The sequence below is a fragment of the Anser cygnoides genome, chromosome 18 (genome assembly GCF_040182565.1).
Source record: "Anser cygnoides isolate HZ-2024a breed goose chromosome 18, Taihu_goose_T2T_genome, whole genome shotgun sequence".
In the NCBI taxonomy this organism is placed as follows: Eukaryota; Metazoa; Chordata; class Aves; order Anseriformes; family Anatidae; genus Anser; species Anser cygnoides.
The window spans coordinates 9,918,784-9,937,164 of record NC_089890.1 but is presented as its reverse complement, the minus strand read 5'-3'; the positions used below and the strand labels follow the sequence as shown (position 1 = coordinate 9,937,164).

Here is an 18,381-nt window from a genome sequence, read left to right as displayed (position 1 = left end):
TTAAGTTGTCACTAACTTGAGTTTGTCCTAACAGAATATCTTTAGGAAACTTCTAAAATAGGAAAAAGGAATTAAAAAGTTAAACACTTACTTGATGAATGATGTAGCAACTCAAACAGCCAGGCAGGGTGCCCAAGTACTGCAAAGTTGCAGCAGAAGCAGGCAGATTTATAGGGCTGACAGAGCACGATGGGAGAGTGCTTAAAGGTACAGCTTAAGTGTAATACTAGTAAGATTCACTAGTCTGAATAAAATCTTAATGTTATGGAAGATTCAAGCTAACAGGTATCTTTTTATGTTAGCCTGGGTTTTTCTATAGCATACTATGTATTTGTTAATCACATTTTTGTTTGAAGTTTACTGCAGTTCAGAGTTAAGTGTGCTGTATGGTTGTTCCACCATGGAATCTGAGTGACTGGAGAAAAAGACTCCAGCTTAAAGAAAACAGGCAAAAGCTTCCAAGTCTGTAATTGGAAACTTATGGGAGTAGAAGAGACTGGTTCTCAAGGAGGCCTTTCCCAGCAGGTGAGGTACTCGGATTAGAGAATGTGCAGTTGAATGGTGTTAGTGCAGGCCAGAGGGTGTCAGGGAAAAATTAGTGCTTGGCCACAGCCTGAGCTGTGCTATAATGGGCTAGTGCTCATGCCTCCAGTACTGGCAGAACAAATTGCTCTTTGTTTCCTTGGAGAGATCTAGCTGTGCCTTAGTTTGCATTTAAAGTTGATACACGATCAGGTCTCTGTCATCTGAATTTCATCTACGCTAATGCTCAGACTGCTGCTGCAGCAGAACTTACCTTGAGTGATAGACAAGAACTGAATCTGTCAAGGAACAAAAATGAGTAGGGGGAACTTAAGGTTGGATTCTGAATCTGAAACACCCACAGAACTTTGGCAGCTTATGTGGCTTTTCAGACAGTTATGTAATCATATTTGGATTTTCCTAAACACTCTGAACATACAGTTTACCTAAATGGGGTTCTAATTTGTTGTGGTGTTTGGTTTTTTTCTTAATACAGATGTTGTGTGGATATCGTATAAGCAATTTGAGTGCTATATTTAATTCAGTCAACAAACAGCACCTTCAAAAAAAAAAAGCTTTGTGTGAATAAGCCTAAGACATGTTTGCCCTTCTCTTAAACTATAATAACCAACTTGCCTGGTATTCTAGAAACATAGAAACATAGCACAACAAAATACGCTGTGTTTTAAGTCAATCTTGCATTGTTGCTGATTCTTTGTTTTTTTTTGTCTGCCACGTCGTAGTAACGCGACCTTACTAGAATAAGGGTGAATATTAGTCAGATATAGGATCAGAGAATAATTTGTCCTATTATCTCTTCCAGTTAATGCACTTTCTTCAAGATACAGTGAGAATTATCCAAACCCAGTAATATTATCAAACACAGTTTATTAAAAAACAAAGAACTTAAAAGATTTATCAGCCAGGTTAGATTTACATTTCATAAATGAAACAAGATAAGTCATTCTCATCTTAGTTACAGAGAGGAAAGAAGCGAGTAACTTACATCCATGAGTGACATCCTCTCTGATCCGCTTGTCAGCACCATGCTATTAAGATGCAGCTCTTCCTCATCAAGCCCACTCAGGCCAGGGTAGCTGCACAGCTTTCCACACAGACACACACATGCACACACAGACACCAACACCCAGCACATGTGATTCTGCAGGAGACAGAACAGAGAAGAGGATGACAAATGGCAATCAATACCCTCCCTTCAAGAGCCAAAGAAACTAGGCGAAGGTACCAACCCATGGTAAAGACAGACTGAGCAGAACTAGCATCTGTCAGGTCGTTTAAGTTCTAAGCATAATTCCACCTCCCTCCTTTTTCCTTCAAAGCTGTCATGAAAGACAGTTATACTTAGGCCCTACCTACTTCCTAAAAAATAAATAATAGGTCACTTGGATTGGCATATGTTTAAATTTTCAGTTAATTGCTATTCACACCTATCTTATTCTGCAGTATATTTAGCTCCAGTAAATTGTGAAAGATGAAAAACAGAATAGAGATTACCTTTTTTTTCCTACTAAGGCAGCTGAAGTTTGTTTCTTGAACACAGCTACAAGGCCAAGTTAATCTAGAAGAGAACAATCTGGAGACGTTCATACAAAGAAACCCCATACAGTAAATCATCAAGGACCTACAGGAAGAATACTTAAGTAATTTGCCTTGTTCTTAAAAACTTTTTTTTCTCCTTTACCTCTCTGTAAACTGGGAAACGGAGTGTGATTAACAGTGAAAGCAGTTTGGGAGTTAATATTAAAAGGAGAATAAGACCCGAAGTAAACATCCACCATATAGCGTGGACGCATATTAAATGTTCTCCAGCAGTTCAGCTTTTGGATAGTAAGAAAAAAAAAAGGGATATTCAAAAGAACAATTGACTCATTTATTTTTATCTTTTATTATGAGCTAATACCAGGATGACATTCAAATGTCAGATGGCACAATTAAGACAGTCTTGGTAGGAATTATTCCAGCATTCCCAAAATTACAATTTAGTACACAAATGGCATCAAATGTATGTATCACTCCCACAGAGAAAAAATGATGAAATTCTGAGTATCTTATACCAGAATAGCTTCTGCATTAAATGGGAAAAGAAAAACTGCTGGTAACACAGCTGACCTATAAACCTTTTGTGATAATGACCTGCAGAACAAAATACTCCCCCTATTTAACATCTAGTAAAAAAAAATATGACTTTTGTTCAAGTTTAAGATTTAATACTTTTATATGGTTAGCCAAAACAGGTATTAACCTCAGTTTTACTATATTTTTGTAATGCTACAAAAATCCTATAAAATCAAATTATAGTGATTTTTTTCAGTGATTATAATTAAAAAAGCGCAGCTCATACAAAATAAAAAAAATAAGATTCTATACTCTAATGAAAAATTTAAGACATTTTTAAATGAACAAAAGAAAGCACTTGTTAAGCTCTCCAATATTCAATGCATTCTGCACTTATCTGAAATAGCCAGACAGGAGCTAGAACTCCACTCCCCTTAGGTCATGACTAGTAATTTTGACACTACTATATATATATATAGAGGATCTATGTCTGATATTTTTACAAATAAATACAGGAGAAACCATATTGCATAGTGTGTGCTTGCTGTCTGAGTCACACTCCAAAAGTTTCACAGTTATGGTAGGGAATTAACTTAGAATCTATGGGATGAAACATTGACAGTACATGAAATTTACTTTTAAAAATGATAAAACTGTATCTGTAATTAAGCAGTGAATTCAGACAAACAACTCTTGCCATTCTTGCCAGCCATACTAAACCAACTCTACTGGACAACTAGATCCAGCCAACCAAAAAGCAACTGTTAGCTGTAGCTAGGACCAAGAGAGATTTGCCTCAAAAAAAAAAAAAAAAGCTTTAAAGTCAGTAAACATGTTACGAAACCTATGTTAACAAGTGGCACGGAGCAGGCATTGCTCGCAGCGTTGCCTCTTTGCAAATATGTATAATACATACACACGTGAGCACTTTGATTTCAGTTTTACAACATGTCACCAGTGGCCATATTACCAAATGAAAAATGGTAACCTTCCCGTACAATTTATGTCACTATAAGGTAACTTGATGTTCCTTATAAAGCTTCAAAAAAAAGAAATTTTCCAACAAAAGGCTTATCAGGAAGAAAAAAGTACTATTTTTTGCTCAATCATAAGTATATTTTTGTTGGTTCTTCATTAGTATCACCAAGATATCACTGAATCCTTCTGGCTTCCAAGTTTTAGAAAACAGCACTCTGATTGGATTCAGCACGTGTAGAGTTTTATGGCTTGGATCCTATGGCTCAAAAAGATTCAGTATACACAGAATAAGCAGAATCTATAAAAAATCCCTACTGTTGTGAAACGCTAGAAGTAGACTTTGCACAGTTTGACTAAAGATAATGCAACATGTGGCAGGCAAAAAATGACAGGACTTGTATGCAGTTGCATGATCATATACACACGCACACACCATACACACTCTAACTAGTGTAAAGCTCTGCAGATATTAACCCTTTCACCAGCTATGTTCATGGAAATGCTTTCTTTAAGGCAGGAAGTATTAAGTAAGGTAAAGTTACCTTTATTTTATTCTTTGTACCTGTAAGTCATTTGTACAGATTTTGACAATTTCAAAAACATAAATAGTGTCCTTAGAACATGTTTCCTAAATTAAGTTGCTAAAGTTCTGACCCACTGTGGAAGACATTCACTGAAAGGCCATATAACATTTTTTTTCCCTCATACAATCAGCGAATTTATTGCCCCAGCATAGAAAAAAAAAATTAGTAAATTTAGAAATGTATAATGACAGGGAACTCCCATAAGCAAAATTTTATTTTAAAAAATTTTTCCTCGAGTTCTTACCCATTGGTTACAGAAAGGTTTATTTGCTAATGCTATGTAGAACTTGCGTATGTTTCCTGTGGTAATATATCCACATCGACTGACCTTGTGTTCCGATGCGCTTTTTCCTGACCTTTTATATGGGTAAGAATCTCAGTATATTCAGCTGTCTCCATCTAAGTGACTGGCATATACAAAAGTGATGTTTCCCAGTGAAATGTCTGCTGAGGACAAGGATGAAATAAGCAGGACGTGTATTTGAGCCCATGGCTTCCAGTTAAGCCTAGAACATAGCAGCATTGTGATTTGATTAGATCCATTTGTCTTTGCAGGAACAGGTATTTCAGCTGGGTAAGCAAGTGAAACAGTTCTTTCCCACCCCGCATTGCCAAGCTGGTAATTGAGTAATTTGCTTATTGATTTTTTGTTTCATGAGGAGAATCAGAACTAGAGCCTTTGCTTTCTTCGCAGCAACCAATTATTTTGCAGTTTAATTTTGGGATACTTTCCATAATGAGCTGAATCAAAAAAATCTATTTGAAAAATATATATTTTTTCTTATATATATAAAAAAACTCATTAGGTTTTGAATGTGAAATACCAATTAATTTTATCTCTCATCTTTGATTCCACCCCATTGCAGGAAACAGCTTAACCAAGCTTGCATGCTAATTATTCCTCAGACGCAAGCATATAGGCATTTCATACTTTGCCTAGTGAAAGGGCTAACCCTCCTTGACACATTCACAACTAGACCAGTGATTCTGAAGCAACATCCTGACCCTTAATACTGTCAGTTTCAAGCTACCAAGCTGAAAAATCCTTGATAAGGTGAGAAGATGTCACTGCGAATCAGTTAGATGATGTGCCTAGAGTTCTGCAATACCATTTTCTAAAGTTTTTTATGCACCATTGATTGACAGAAAAAAAAAATCCGTTTTTCTTTGCTTTCCAAGTCGCTCTGTGCAAGGACTGACTCTTTGATACTGTCACTTTTTAAAAGTAAACCATACAAGCCCTCATATTTCAACTTCAAGGGGCTTATGTCCATTCTTTGTTTTCCACCTTCAAAGGCTTAAAAAATTGTGTTGTCATAGATTCATGCGCAAGTGCTCTGGTCGTTTGGAAATCATGGGAAAAGCTTGTTTTTTATATGGCCCAGAGTTTGGTTGCCGGATTGGAAGTGGTGCTGAGGCCTCTCCACAGACTGTCACATCCATTTGTTCTATTCCACTTGTCTCCATTGGATATTCCACAGGTGTCTGAGTATTTGATGCGCTGGCAGAAGCACCTCTTCCCCAAAATTCCCCAGGGGAAAACTTTACAGGGCTTTAAAACAAGAAATACAAAAATCAGAGATGAAGATATACACAGCACAAAGGTACGTCCTTCATTCTGCAAGAAGCTGAACTGAAATGTCTGTTGAGAAGTATTTAATTCTTCCTTCCACTTCCAGAAGTTTGAGAGTTTTCAAGTCTATCATCTACTGTGGCCTCTTGTAAAGTAAAATCCTCTCATTTGAATAATTGGGATAAATTTCTAGACGATTGCAGAACTTTCTATACTAAACTGATCCTTGAGCAGCACATAAGCACTTTGGATGTTCTGAAAGCTTTACAGGAACACTGTACCAAAGTCACCAGACTGTGAGGCTGTACCAGTTTTGCATAGCTGGCAAATTAGTACTTTCTGTGCTGCCAAACACCATAAATTTATCTCTAATAATATGGTTTGTAAAGCTATCACTTTAATAGAAGATGGGGTTACTTAGAAGAAAGGCCATGTTTTTAACTACTTGCCAAAAAAGTGTATTACCAAAAAAAAAAAAAAAAAAAGGAAAGAAAGAAAAAAGAGATACCTGACTGGTGTCCTAGGGCTACCTATGAATCTGCGAGGTGATCGAATTTTTGGTTCAAAAGAAAATTTCTCTTTTACACTTTCAAGTACAGATGGAGCCACGTATGTAAAACCCTGCAAAACAGGAAGGAGTGCTCTGTAACATACAGGCAAGATTTACATTTCTGATCACTTGTGCAGTTATTACCATCATCAAATGAAAATTATAAAAAGAGCAGTAACAGTAGACACATAAACTCACTTCCTGAAGCAAACAGCAGGACTTTAGGGAATTTCTTACTTGGATGCCTGCTCACCCGATATTCCTACTCAGATCACAGATTCGCAGAGGCACGCTCAAATTAACTAATTTTGATGTACAGAATGGACTGACCCCACATCTATCAAAACAATCCCATCCCCAGGACTGTTAATGCAATTTCGAATTAGAACACTGACATTTCAGAAAGTAAGCAGTGTCTGTTGGCTGTGAGTTTTAACCTATTATTTTTTTAAAATGCCCGAAACAATCAAACTGAAGTATATGAAGTCCACAAACACTGCAAACCTGTTGCAGTATATGTATTTAAAATTAAGATAGTTTGCTTCAAGTATCAGATGGTAAAATTCTACAGAATTAAATTACCTGAAATGCCCTACTGTTTCCAAGTAACACTACAAAACTCTCCGCAGTCACCCAACACTTGTCTGGCTCACTTACCAGAAAGACCTGGTTGGCACTTTCACTGAGAGTAGAGTCATCTGGGCTATCAACAGGTGTCTGACGTGTAAACTTTGAATCAAACTGGCTCACATCCTCTTCAGATTGCTTTGCAAAAACAAAATGATTAAGGGTTTATATTACAGATATCAACCAAATGGCTTAGCGGTGATCAGTGTAGCCTCTGGATGGAGTTCATTCCATAGGTTTTTGGCAGAGCTCTGCTGTAGTAAAACCCTGGAGTGGTGTCGGAATCCTGTCGCTGCCAGTGGGAGGTCACTATGGGCACTGACACTGAGAAATAAAGGCAAGGGGGAGGGGCAAAAATTATGGATCAAAAAGGAACACAAATTAAAAAGATGCCTTTAAAAAATGTCAAATTACAAACAAAAACTTTTAGAAATACAATGCCAGTTTCTTGCAAGTGTAACCCTGGTCACAACCAGTATAGAACAAATGCAACTATTAGTTTCTGGAAGTCTCTCTCCAGATTAATTTCATCCCATTTTTGCAGATAGAGAAGTGTTTATACTGTAAGGGACAAATGACAACTGTGGAATAAGTGGCTCTGAAGAATATTCTTTAATTTAGTCAAAGAACAACAGACATCATTCCAAGATCCCTCTCTCACTCCTCAGGTATTACTGAAAAGGCAAATATGTATGCGATTCGTGGACGCCTTCATGCAACCATGGAAGCATAATGTTAAAAACCGCCTGGTTAGTAAGAACAACTTTCATAAATTTCCTAATAACAGACAAGAAAGCTATCTTCAAATACTTGATTTGGAAATAGCAGTCTTTCATGTCATTCTGGATTTCATTCAAAAAAGGAGAGGACAAAAGGCCTGGAGTCCCCATACTGGAGTATGCTCAACATTAATGATGCATAAGTCAGTTCAAAGTGATACTTTTAGTAGAGTCAGGAACTGGCAAGAGTACCTATGCCCTTGCTGCTGTGGCTAATCGGACCCAGAGCAAAAAAAAAAAAAAAAAAAAAGAGACACGTCATGTAATCAAAATATAAATTAGGATAATACAGGCTTATTCATGACATCTTTGGTTTGAGGTGAACTTTAATTACTGCCTAAATGTACTAGACGCAGTATAAATATTAATAAGCAAACATCCAAAGTGCTTAATTACGTGACTTCATTTATTTCTGCCTAGCAACTATCATCTTACTTACTATATAATGTTTAGAAGCAGAAATTCAGAAATAACTGCACTTCCAAGACTGATTAGTCTACAGCTTAGAAGCAGGAGGAATTAGAACTGAAGTAGAACTTTCTTCCTTCAGGAGCCTGAACAGATGGATAAATTAGCTCTTAGCTGATGTTGCCACCTTCTCACATAAGCAAGATTATATTCCAGTGACAGCTGAATACCATGACTGTAGAATAAGACAGAAAAGCATGAAGGAATGTTTTTGTTTCTTAAATGTTGATATAGCATCTCAGGAAGAAAAAAAAGAAATCTGCACTTAAAGTAGTTTCTCCCTTTGATTTGAAAAGGGTCAATCTGAGAACCAGTAACCTAAGGTGATGCATTTAAGTATTTAAAGTTAACAGAAAGCAATGGTATTCTGGTTTGTAAGAGTGAATGTTTCTGAGTTTCAGATATCACATTGTTTAAGACTTTTCCTAAAGGTATAGGAGGAATATCTCACAGTACTCTGAGTACATACCAATAAGGGTTTAAAAGGAGGTTCCACCTTTCGTGCCAACAGCTCATCCCAGTTAATGTGTCTGAAGAACGGGTGAGCCTAGAAGAGTTAGCAATAGCACAGTCATGCATCAGCCTTCTGAGTAAAAATTGCAGAAATTTAAGATTAAAAAGTTAAGATCTAGATTTTATTTTAGGGTAAGATCTTCCAGAAATAAGATACAACTGTTGTTGTTAAATGTTACTGTTAAAGCAAATTAAAACAAGACCAAGAATTAATAAGCATGTTCTTTTCAGACCCTCTCTGTGGTGTCTTTCCAAAATCACATACAGGCCCAGCGTAATATATTCTGCAGCATTACATCAGATTAGCTGGAAGACCTGAAAATTGATACCATACCTCCTAGTCAGACATATGTCCCTATCATGTTTTCCTTGAAAGCATTAGAAAAAGACGGTTGACATGCAAAACACCTCAACATTTTTCAACTTTAAATGTTAGGTATCTGAAAATAATGATGAAACACTTTATTAATGACAACTTATCAGAACTGTGGAATGACTCTACAGTAGGTTAATCTCACCACAGAAAGTCAAGCTGGAAGACATAGGAACTAGGCTTCTGCTTAAGATTTCACTGTGCAACATTTAACGCCAATTAGTTACACTTTTCCCCTGGGAGTTGTACTAAATGTAAGGGCTGGCAGGTTTTTCATCAGATTGCTAGAGTAACATCACTTACATGGTTGACTGTCAAATTCAGCATTGTGAAACTAGTAAAAAAGATCTACTGGAAGACAGAGCTAAAGAAGGAAAGTTATTTTCCAAATCTCAAATTACTGAATATGCAGACAACTGCTCTTTTGTTAAACTTCAAAGCGTTCATGTTTCAATCACTTGTCATGCAGAGCTGCCTTTTTGCTCGTTACACTTCAAGACAGAACTCTCCTCCCCTGATGTACCCGCTAAGCTACTGTATATTTTCAGTGAGGTAATTTAAGAATTCTTGAGTTAGCAAAAGTTACCTGAACTTCTCCAGCATCTCCAGGACCAGCTCCTAGACGTGAGGCAGCATTTCTTTTTAGCAGCTTAATGAGAAACAACATCCCAAATTAGTTATGCCGTTATGATTAGACTAGTCCTGACAGAAATCATCATGAATGAATACCATGCAGAATGAATATGGAACAATCAGAAAATCTGCATTCATCAGAAAACAATCGTATTTTCACGGAAAATCACTTTCTGTGCCACACAAAACCAAGACTGACTTAGTAGTAGTCAAGCATGGACTGAATAGCCATAGTTGGTATCATTATATTCCTATTTTCTACATACTCGTGTAGTACTGACATTCGTTAAAATTGTACCTTTTTAAGCAGATCTCTGGCTTCTTGTGTGAGGTAGGGAGGCAAGTTGAGTTTACACTTGAGAATCTTGTCAATTGTTTTCTTTCTGTTCTCCCCAGTGAAAGGAGGCTAGAAAGCACCATTGTAATGGAAGGAAAAATACGACTTGTTTAGGTCTCTTATTTGTGCACACAGAACTCATTTCAGTAATTTATAAAGCAGATAAAATTACTGCAAATGGGACTTCCAACTAATTGTTTGGATGAGAGCAGCTCATGACTGTAGTCAAAATCAGTATAGTCATATTTTAGTTGTATTTCTTACTTGCAGTCTCTACAGTTATGTACATATTTATACATGCAATTGAATTAGAATATGCGTAATTTCAAAAGCTATAAAGAGAAATACATGCAATTATAACTGTGCACCTACTGCTCCAGTCAGCATGTCATACATTAATGCCCCCAAACTCCACCAGTCCACAGCACGATTATGCCCACTCCTCATCAAGATTTCAGGGGCCCTATAATAAGAAAAATTGAAAATATGAACGTATTTTAATAATTAATACTAATTCTGACTGCTCGTTTTCAAGTAAAATTTCCATAAGTGACTGAACATATGAACCATCAGTTAAAAAAGGCAAAATTTAACCACTACCCCCAGCCCAGAGTAATACTTTTACGTTTCATCAGGCAGCTCACATGTATTCAATTGTTCCACAGAATGTGTGTGTGACTGTTCCGTCGTGAATAGATTCTTTACATAATCCGAAGTCAGTCAATTTTACATGACCTGAAATCAAATAAATAATATTTAAGAACATAAATGCTACTATTCTGACATTTATGTAAGATACGTTAAAAAATACTGTTAACATCATTATGCTATAACTCCGAACTACCTCAATTGTCTGAGGAAGCAATACAGTTCTAAACCAGAATAAGGTAATCACCCATAAAAATAAAGAATAAGTTGTTTAGTACAACATGAAAATCCTGGATGGTACAGATAGCCAGGCTAAATCAGTGTCATACAGTCAAAGTAACAGTGCATTCAGGAATTGCTGCTGAAGTGTCAACAGCTCCATCAGTCATATCATCTGCAGATTATCTGGCATCCTACCTAACTTGTCCCTTCCTAGCTGGTCTTCAGTTATCCCCATTACTGAAGTGTCAGAGATGGTGCAGTGGAGACACGGATCTTTAAGTAGTTTACAATGACCCAGTAGAATTATGCTCGAATAAATTTCAGAGATGCAGACATAGCAAGTCAACCATTCAAAAAGCGCCTGTGTCTATATACATAGAACTTGGAGCTTGCTGGATCCTCTCCATTAAATCTGAGGAAGCTATGTTTAAAAGCAAGCAATTAGCTTTGGCAGTTACACAGTTATATCGGGAGTGATAACGAACACACCGTTGTTACAAAGAAATTCTTGTAAGAATGAAGTGTTGTGACCTTTAAAGAATCACTTTCAAAAGACTGACAGTGTAACTATTATTATATTTCTACCTTGATGATTAAGCATGATATTTTCTGGCTTCAGGTCACGATAGATGATTCCTTTTTGATGCAAGTGCCCCAGTGCCATTGAGATTTCTGCCAAGTAAAAGCTGGAAGAGAACGCATGCCACACAATTAGACACATTCAATCATGCAAAGCATCTTAAGCACTAAGGCTACTACATACACAGCAATGATTCCTTGAAAGTATCATTAGAAGTGCTTGAGAGAATAAGCTAGAGAAACAATGATGCTTTTGAGGTTTGTTTGCCAAAGGGCACAGACACTCCAATTGAACTACAAAATTACACCATTAGCATTAGGTTTATCTGCTCGGTAGCTACCTTATTATCTATTTGAAGGGATCTGAATTTACCAGTTACTGGTTAAAACATGCTTCACTCTGTATTACCACATCTAGATGTCAAAGCTGAAGAAAAAACCTGAAGCTAAGAATGCAACCGGCAGCACCCTGAGTGCTATCAGTGGAGCAGTACTACAGCCTCATACGCACTTCAAAGCTTTTCTAAGACATTATCAGCACATGCTGTGGGAAGATACAACCATATTTAGTTGCGTGAAACCTAATCAAAAAGAGGTAACTTCAGCTTGTTTATATGTAAAATATCACTACTCAAAAGGCTAATTCTCATTCATTAGAATAATTACCTTTATCACTTCACATATCTGATCATTAGGAGAACACAGACTCGATAGTAATTTGTCAGTAATTGGCTGGTAAAATTGCACATGGATCAAAAACACAAGCGGATTCAGAGCAAGTCTTTCAGTCTTTTCCCCAACATCCTTTACCACAGCCCTGTGGAATGCAGCCACACTCAGCAACCAGCAGCGGACCCTCTCTGGCAGTAAGACTGTAGTTCTGCCAGCACAAACTGGTAAGCACAGAACACACGCATCTTCCCAAAGCCCAGTTAATTGCTGTTTTCTCTAGACGATGAAATGAATGAGTAGTTACAGTTCTCCCAAGTTAGAACGAACAATTTAAGCACTCAAAAAACCCCTATTAGTTTACCAAAATAGTTTTCACTTACCAAGCTGTGTCTTCCATAAATATCCCTTCTCTCTCTAACTGCATAAATAGTTCTCCTCCTGTCATGAGAAAAGTTAGAAGTATTATACTATATTAAAGTGCATTCTATCATTTTAGTCAGGGAAAAAACTGTTTTCCAGGAAAACTATTAAAAACAGTTAATCTGTACTGCTCTACAAAGAGTTGTTTCACATAAAATGACAACAAATTCTAGGTATTCTTAATGCTAGCCTGTTGTACATTTTTCAGACCACAAAGCCAATAGTTAGTTGCCCTTTTATTTATAATAAGAAACCCAAGTTCTAGATTACCTAAGATACCAAGAATAAGGTAACAGAATTTCATATACTGACCGCTGAGATACTCAAGGATGAGGTAGAGTTTTCCACCAGTCTGAAAGGCATAAATTAAGTCTACAATGAAGGGATGTTTCACTTCCTCCAGTATATTCCGCTCTGCTTTTGTATGAGCTGTATCTTTTGCATTCCTTACAATCATTGCCTACAAAAAGCAAGTGAGTACAAGAACAAGTATGTAAGTACAAAAACACACTAAACAATTCAGGCTTTTATATTTAGCTTCATTCTGAGTTTACTAAATCACAACACTATATATGAGTCAGCAACAGAATAAAAATTTCCCCATATCAACATAACATGACAGGTTTCTTGCCAAAGTTTAATTCCTTATTTATTTAAAAGTCATAGAATACTTCAGATTGGAAGGGATCTCTTGAAATATTTCAGTTCTCCACTAAGAACTTCACAGGTTAAACAATTTAGTTAGATTAATTATAATTTCAACTATTCCTCTGTAGCAACTGTACATATCATAGATAAAGAGACTGGTTTCAGGTATATTAAGTAATTATGTAACTGTAACACCTAAACATTCACATTACCTTTTTAAGAACTTTCATGGCAAAAATCTTCCCAGTATTTGCTCCAGTTACTTTTCGTACTTGAAATACCTATACAACACCAATACAAAAGTAATCACTTATTATTATGAACTGCATTAGCTGTACAAAAGTTAAAAACCAAGTTCTGGAAAACAGATACAAGGTCATCTGCAAATTGTAAAGGTGCCTGATGGAGAAGAGCTAATTATCTGAACACAAACTACTTTGGAATATTTTGTACTGCCCCCAGCTGGTGAGGCCCTGCCACTGACCTTGGTCCCAACCAACCTTGGCAGCCCTGAGGTTACCTTCAGGGAGGGTGAATTTTTGAGAACACAGCGTGGTAAGACTAGACCTCATCAAAAGGCAGCAGACGAGTACTTTGTCTGACTTCAGTATAACAGATTTACTTTTGTAGAAAAGAGTTCCTTACCTTTCCATAGCCACCTTTGCCAAGTACGCGTAGTAACTCAAAGCACTCGGGTCGGATCTTTTCTGGACCTCTGTTTACACTAGTTTCTGAAATCTCAAATTTTTCGCAATGTTCCATGCCACTGGATAAAACCGAAACAAGAATATAAGACTACCCGATACTTGAAATAATCAAGAGATAGTAATCAAGCAAATTACTTACTGCAAAACTTAGAGTATAACTGACATAACTGAATGGCTGCTTTGGAGATCTGGAGAATTCTTAGCATCAGAAATTGTATTTAGGTGTGTGCAAAGCAGTAAATTGCAACTTGCACAAAAAAAGACCATTCCTTCATTTTAATGCATAATAAATCTTTGTGTTATACCAGAATTAAGTTTGAAGGACCACAGCCTCAAACTGACTTAGGTATTTCCACAAGATCTACAGGGCTATAAAGTACGTTTAAGTTTTAAATCACATTCAACGGTACCAACGGTCACGGTAAGACTTCTGTAACATAAATAACATGCAGAAAAAGCTGTAACAAAAAAAGTCTCACAACTCTGAACATGCCACAATAGAAGACTGAACCATAAGTTAATGATGCTTCAAAATTATATTACATTTCTGGAAAACACGGGGCAAGGCCAACACATTGACCCAGCTGAAGTAAATGTAACTGAACTGTTTTAACTGTCACTGCTCTCTTCTTATAAGGGACACTGAAAACAATCTGGAAATCTATACGTGAAGTCAGGCTAAATGGTAGCTGTCTCGTGAACTTCAAATCAGAACTTCTGAACTCTTGTCTGCTTCAGACTGCTATGCAAATATGCACTGTATGCTTTATGAAACTGGCAGAACATACGATGTCCTGCAAACAGTGCACTACATTCATAGTGCAAGTATTAGTCAAATCCAATACGTGTCTTAGGAGAAACAAGGATTAAACACAACAGCGGGTTTTGCCAGAATTTTTTTTTATTATTGTTGTTTTATTTCAAGATACAATTCACAGATTTTAGTGTTAAGAAACAACTAGAAACAACTCCAACAAGAATGACAGAATTTTCTATTCAACTTAACAATGTAATAAAAGTAGAGATCAGATACAGTTGGCATGAATAGTACAGAACATTTCCTAGCAGCAACTTACAGGTCATATTGGCCAACTCCTCCATGGTCCATGCTCTCACTTAATTGACCCTGGGGACAGGAGGAGTAGAAGGAAGATTAATCACAACGTAAGAAACATAGCAGAATGAAAAACAGATGTACTGATGTATTTTACAACTTCTTCACATAAATAACTTCATTTCTTATATGTGTGTGTGTGTATATATAATTAAACAAGTTTAAATGTCATGAATAATAAATTATCAGCAGAAGGTAACAAATCTATAAAATCCTGTGCAAGAGTTGCAGAACTTCAACATATCTCAAACAATGACACAGGGAAACACTGTTTTACCTGACTGAATTATCACTCAATTATATATTAGAAGTAACAATTTCATCCTGCAAGTGAACCCTAAAAATGTTAAGGCATCGCATTATTATTATTTTATTATTATTTAGTTGCTCTTCCATAGGAGTTTTAAATACCTCCTATAATACTGTGCAAATTAGAACTACAGTAAAGACTGAACTGATGAACTGGGATTCACATGAACTAGAAGCACATAATGAACTGAGAAGGCTTTATTATTCTATATCAATAATAATCAAATCCCAATAGTGATGAAAGAATTAAGGTTGACTCTGGTCTTAAACACCTTTTCTGACCAATAATCATTCAGACAGATTAATGCAAAATACTAGCAAAGAAGGCTCTAGCAGTTCAGCACCAGGACCAGTCACCAAAGAATGCAGCTCAATTTTGAAGAGATATTTTCTTCGAAGAATTTTCAACTTGATCCCTTATGCAAGAGAATCCCTTCCTCTAATTATGGCTCTAGATGGCAAAAGAAGCGCAAACCAAGCAGACAGCTGGAATGCACACAAATAGAATTGAATGGGCAAGCTTCTAGTAAGCTTTAGACTATAGCTTACGGCTTTAGATTTATAAATACGCACACAAGATAGCGACTGCAAGTTAGTGAGAAACAGCCTGGAATCTGCAGACTGAATACAGATATTATGACGAGTGACTTGGGTGATTCAGGGAACCAGAAGAAAAAAAAAAAGCTGTACAGAGATCTGCAAATAGCAGACCAAGATAAGGAGTGTATTTTAAAATATCTGGTTAGGCTTTTTGCTTACAAAATCAAATTGTAAGCTTTCCATTGCTTCCAAATCATTTAACCACCAAAGCTTACAGAGGCTGGTAGATTTTGGGAGGTGATCTAGAGGGGAATTTAACTCCTGGTGCCGCCTACAAGCAATCGCCGAGTCCAAAAGTTCAAGTCTGTTTCCAGGTCAGAGATTTGCTAGCTCCCATCCTCTCAATATCATTTATTAGAGAAATCCAGCCAATTGACATCTGTTTCACAATAAAACCTGCTAAAGCTGCCCTTGACCCTACCGTTAGACGACAATAAACACAGAGAATAAACACCCATCACGTTCGCAGAACATCTTCTCTTCCCAAGTTACCCAAAGGTTCTGGCAAAGCCTGTACAGGCTGCTCTTGCTGCTGTCAACCATGGTTTTCCTTCTCAGTATTAACGTGAACAACATTCACTTTAGATACCACTCAACTATTTTCAGGATTTCTTCTTGTTTCAAAACAGAAAAATGCGACAGCATTCTAGCTGGGATGCTAGAGGCCCTTCAGTTTGTACTTATTTTTTCATTTATTACAGACTAAAAAATAAAGGTGCTTTTTTACCATAATGATTTGTGCTAACAACCGCACATTTTATGAGTTAACGCTCCATTTAAACGATTCTTCAGGTTTTCTAGAACAGCCAAACCTACTTAAAACTACAGCTGCTCTGTTCGGGATGCTCCTAGGCTCACGGTTTTCAGGCGGTGCCGGGGTCCAGCACCACAGAGATTGACAAAACACCCCAGGCTTTACATCTTGCTCACTTTCAGTTTAATGGTCTTAGCTGTTCTGGCTGCAATGTATTTCTGATGCTTGTAAAACATTTCTTCCCCTACACTTTCCTGAGACACTTCCCTTTCTTTCCTACTCTGCTATTCCCTGCCTGTCAGCCCTGTTTTAACTTCAGGTCCATTCTAACCTTCCCTTATTTTAACCTGACAACCACATTAGGTTGCCACCGTGCATTCACATTCACAGAAACTGTGCCAGAGATATTTCAGTCGTGACATCTTTTTCAAAATCCACAATAACTAATAAAACATTTAAATTATCTCCCATGACTGAATTATTGGAACGTGAGAGAGAAAAAATTCAACTTTCTTGCTATCCCCTTAGAACCTGCTCTTGGCAGCATTAGCGGTGTGATGCAATGGACGTTTTTAAAGCCAGACGCTTTATCGGTTACTGAGGTGACAAACACTGCTTTTTCCTGCAATCTTGAGACCTGGTCATGCCTGCAGCTGTCAAATATCTCCACAGCTTACAGGCGGTGTGGGTGTTCCAGCTGTGACACCGGGCGTCTCAGAGACTCCAAGCAGTGTTTAAACAGCATAAAATAAATGCGGCTGCAGTTCAAGCAATAGCAACCATCTAATATAGAAAACACTATCTACAAGCAGCAGTACTAGAGAAGTATTAACGGCAACTGGAAGTTTCAACAGAGCCTATAGGACTGTTATAGCACGGCAGGCTGCAGACCACAAGGTGACCCGCTTGGGAAAGCGGCCGGGGACGCACGCTGATCCGCAGAGACGTCAGGCAGCGCTTTAAAGCTCTGCTTTTAATTCTGGCGCCAGAGCAACGCCTTCACACAGCCCGAGACAGCTCGGCGGCTCCGCGCTGACGCTAAAACGCGTGACGGGAAAAATAAAAAACCCAAACCGCTCCGACACCCGGGCCGGAGAAGAGCGCCCCGTCCCTGGGGAGGGGCCCCGGGCAGCGCGACGCGGTGGCGGCCCGCGGCAGGACGGGCGCGGGGCCCTCACGGCCACGGCGGCGGCCTCGCCTTCCCCGGCACGGCCCCGCCTCGGCCGCGCTCCCCTCACCGCCGGCTCCTTCCCCGGCCCCGGCCCCGGCCGGGCGGGATGGCCCCGGCGGCAGCCCCGGGCCTGCCCCCGCCCCGGCCCCGGTCCCGGCCCCGCCGCTCCCCTCAGCGCCCGCCCCGCGCCGCCGGCCCGTGCCCGCCGCTCTCACCCCCTCCTCCAGCTCCTCGTCCGAGCCCGCGTCCTCGGGCTGGTCCAGGTCGATGTCGAACACGCCCGCCATGGCGCCGCCGCCGCCCCCTTCCCGGCTGCGCTGCGTGCCCGGGGCCTGCGCCGCCTCATGGGCCCGCACCCCCCAACTCCGCCACGGCCGCCATCGCCGGCTGCCCGGCCGCGCTGCGCATGCGCCCCCGCCCCGACTCCGGGCGCCGCGCGTGCGCACTGCGCCGCCCCGCCGCGGTCTGCGCCGCGCTGAGCATGCGCGGAGAGGGAGTCGGCCGGGCAGCCGGGCGCGGAGCGG

The 18,381-nt window shown here is 38.9% G+C and overlaps 1 protein-coding gene across 2 annotated transcripts; it reads right to left on the bottom strand.

The window, feature by feature from the left end:
- Nucleotides 1-1,393: 1,393 nt before the first annotated feature.
- RPS6KB1 (ribosomal protein S6 kinase B1) lies at nt 1,394-18,273 on the bottom strand. Of its 2 annotated transcripts, XM_066979417.1 has the most exons (15): nt 18,073-18,272; nt 14,986-15,035; nt 13,848-13,968; nt 13,415-13,483; nt 12,867-13,014; nt 12,515-12,572; nt 11,469-11,569; nt 10,658-10,748; nt 10,386-10,476; nt 9,975-10,082; nt 9,630-9,692; nt 8,627-8,704; nt 6,941-7,048; nt 6,242-6,354; nt 2,400-5,712 (listed from the first exon to the last, which is right to left on the bottom strand). In XM_066979417.1, exons 1-15 carry the CDS (start codon nt 18,142-18,144, stop codon nt 5,475-5,477), a joined length of 1,509 nt encoding a protein of 502 aa, XP_066835518.1. In that variant the 5' UTR covers nt 18,145-18,272; the 3' UTR covers nt 2,400-5,474. The 2 variants fall into 2 exon arrangements, with proteins under 2 accessions (XP_066835519.1, XP_066835518.1); XM_066979418.1 differs by lacking the exon at nt 8,627-8,704 and having other exon boundaries at nt 1,394-5,712; nt 18,073-18,273.
- Between the last annotated feature and the right edge of the window lie 108 nt (nt 18,274-18,381).